The sequence below is a fragment of the Lolium rigidum genome, chromosome 3 (genome assembly GCF_022539505.1).
Source record: "Lolium rigidum isolate FL_2022 chromosome 3, APGP_CSIRO_Lrig_0.1, whole genome shotgun sequence".
Taxonomy (NCBI): domain Eukaryota; kingdom Viridiplantae; phylum Streptophyta; class Magnoliopsida; order Poales; family Poaceae; genus Lolium; species Lolium rigidum.
Window position 1 is genome coordinate 128,504,950 of NC_061510.1, and position 2,181 is coordinate 128,507,130.

The 2,181-nt window shown below is 49.2% G+C and overlaps 1 protein-coding gene across 1 annotated transcript; it reads right to left on the reverse strand.

Annotated features, from left to right (window-relative positions):
* Positions 1-984: 984 nt before the first annotated feature.
* LOC124698221 (heavy metal-associated isoprenylated plant protein 27-like) lies at positions 985-1,733 on the reverse strand. Its single transcript, XM_047230730.1, has one exon. The coding sequence runs from the start codon at positions 1,676-1,678 to the stop codon at positions 1,202-1,204; it is 477 nt and encodes a 158-aa protein (XP_047086686.1). The 5' UTR covers positions 1,679-1,733; the 3' UTR covers positions 985-1,201.
* Positions 1,734-2,181: the final 448 nt, after the last annotated feature.

Below are 2,181 nucleotides of genomic sequence, written 5' to 3' on the forward strand. Positions count from 1 at the left end.
AACGATGGCGTAATGGGTAAGGTGTATATTCTGGAAAACGATGGCGTAATGGGTAAGGTGTATATTATGAAGAACGACGGAGGAATGGGTTTTCCTGACCTCAACAACCTAATCTAATCTTGCTTTAGTTAATTAAGTTTCCCCGTGTAGCTCCCACGCTCTTCTTTGAAATTTCTCTGAACTTCGACGTCAAAGCTGTTGGGCCAGTTGCTAACGAATTTAAACTGATGAAATAGTTTGTGAATAGGCTAATTGGTATTATGCACAGAACAAAAATGATGGAAGCGCACAAGAATGCAGGCGCCAACATGGTGTCTCTAAATAAGGTATAACTTATCTCATTTCATTACTTCAGTTTAAGTTAACTATGCATGGTATGTAGTGTTAATGCTAATTGTTTTCGATGCGAGAGAGCGTCTTGCTAAAATGCACAAGCTTCCTGTCATGAGATGAAAACTGAACTAGTGAAGAAGCTTAAGTCTGGGACATATCACCGGTTCTTTGAAGAAGGACAAACTTAAAGCATCATCAGCAGAGTTGGCGCAGAACATGAAGCCCCAAAGACTGTGCTGTGAAACCAGAAGTCTAGAATTTGGGAAATGCATGTTTGGAATCGGCCCAACAGCTTTGACACCGAACCCCAAAGATTCTTTTCCTTCTCGTTACGAGAGTGCGCGGATTGTACGGAGCTGATCTGCCTCAGTGCATGATATCTTAGTAAGACATGCATTCAGTTATGTCGATGGACAGACAGGGCCAGGTGCTCTCGGGCGTCATGGAGCAACAAAATTAGCACTCGCCCTCACCAGTTAACCACTCAGTCTCCATCTTCTTTTGGCTCCACTCAACTCAACAGTTGGTAAAATCGGAGTGATTTTGATTTTTGAATGCACCGAAAATGGAATTAATTAAACAGATACACTAGTGTACAATACACGATCGATGGAAATCGATCCTAGCTCAGAAGAAATGAAACTGTCTAGAGAGGGAGGGAGGCAACTATGCAGGTATAATTTACAGTTTTGCTCACGAGATGTAGTGCAAAATAATTACACAGGCAAGCAGACAAGCTAGCAGTACATATAGATCATCACAATTTGTACACTTAACTAACCAACAAGCTAGAGTAACTACTAACTATAGTACCGGAATACTTGGAACTTAAGGACTGGGGACGATGGCTAGAGCTAGAGCTAGTCAGCTACATGATGGTGCACGCCGCGTTTGGGTTTTCGTCGGAGAAGGCGGAGGTGTACTTCACCTCCGTCGACGAGGCCCTGGCGAGCGGCGCGGCGGCGGGGTCGGCGACGACGTTCCTGACGTAGCCTGGGGGCGCCTTCTTGTCGTAGGCGCCGGGGGCGTAGGGGTGCGCCACCACGTCGTAGGGCACGTACGGCCACGGCTCCACCTTCTTCCCCGTCTTGCGCGCCACCCGCCGCATGACTCTGGAAGGGTCGTCGATGTAGCCCGTCACGGCCACCTTGTTCTGCTTGGGGATGACCTCGACGCCGGTGACGCCCTTCAGGTGATGGACGGCCTTGCGGATCCGGCGCTCGCATCCCTCGCAGTCGATCCGGACCTTCATCTCCACCGTGGTGAGCTGCGGGCGCTTCTTGATGCGCCGGCGGGTGCGCAGCGACGCCGGGCACATCTCCGACAGAGCGTCCAGGATACCCATCGATCCAAGCAAGCTTAAACGATTTGTGTGTTTCTCGTGTCGATTCTTACTCGATCTGTTGCAGCTCGAAAGCTCTCTGAAGTAAGGCGAGCCGAAATAATGGACGACGGGAGATATAGCTAGCTCCGTTTGAAGTTCGGCGCGGCGGACGGCGACACGTACGGAGGTGCGTGTCAGAAGATGATAGGAGATGGCGCGAGTGCTCTCTGGATCGACCTGATCGAGTGATCGGGACGCGGGACGGGCACCACACCGCAGCCACACGTCGGCAGATACCTGGGATCTCTACGACTTGCCGGAGGCAGCCACGACAGACGACACCCAAAATAGATTGGGGCGAAAGACAACTCGGATTGCCACTCTGAATCTTCTAATAATCACGCAAAACACATTATGAAATGAACAAGCAAGAGCCGTCATCCATTTTGTTACAAGCAATAGAGCATATATCAAACCAAAACCAACATAGACACAAGAATTCCAACCTAAAAAAAACCCTCTAA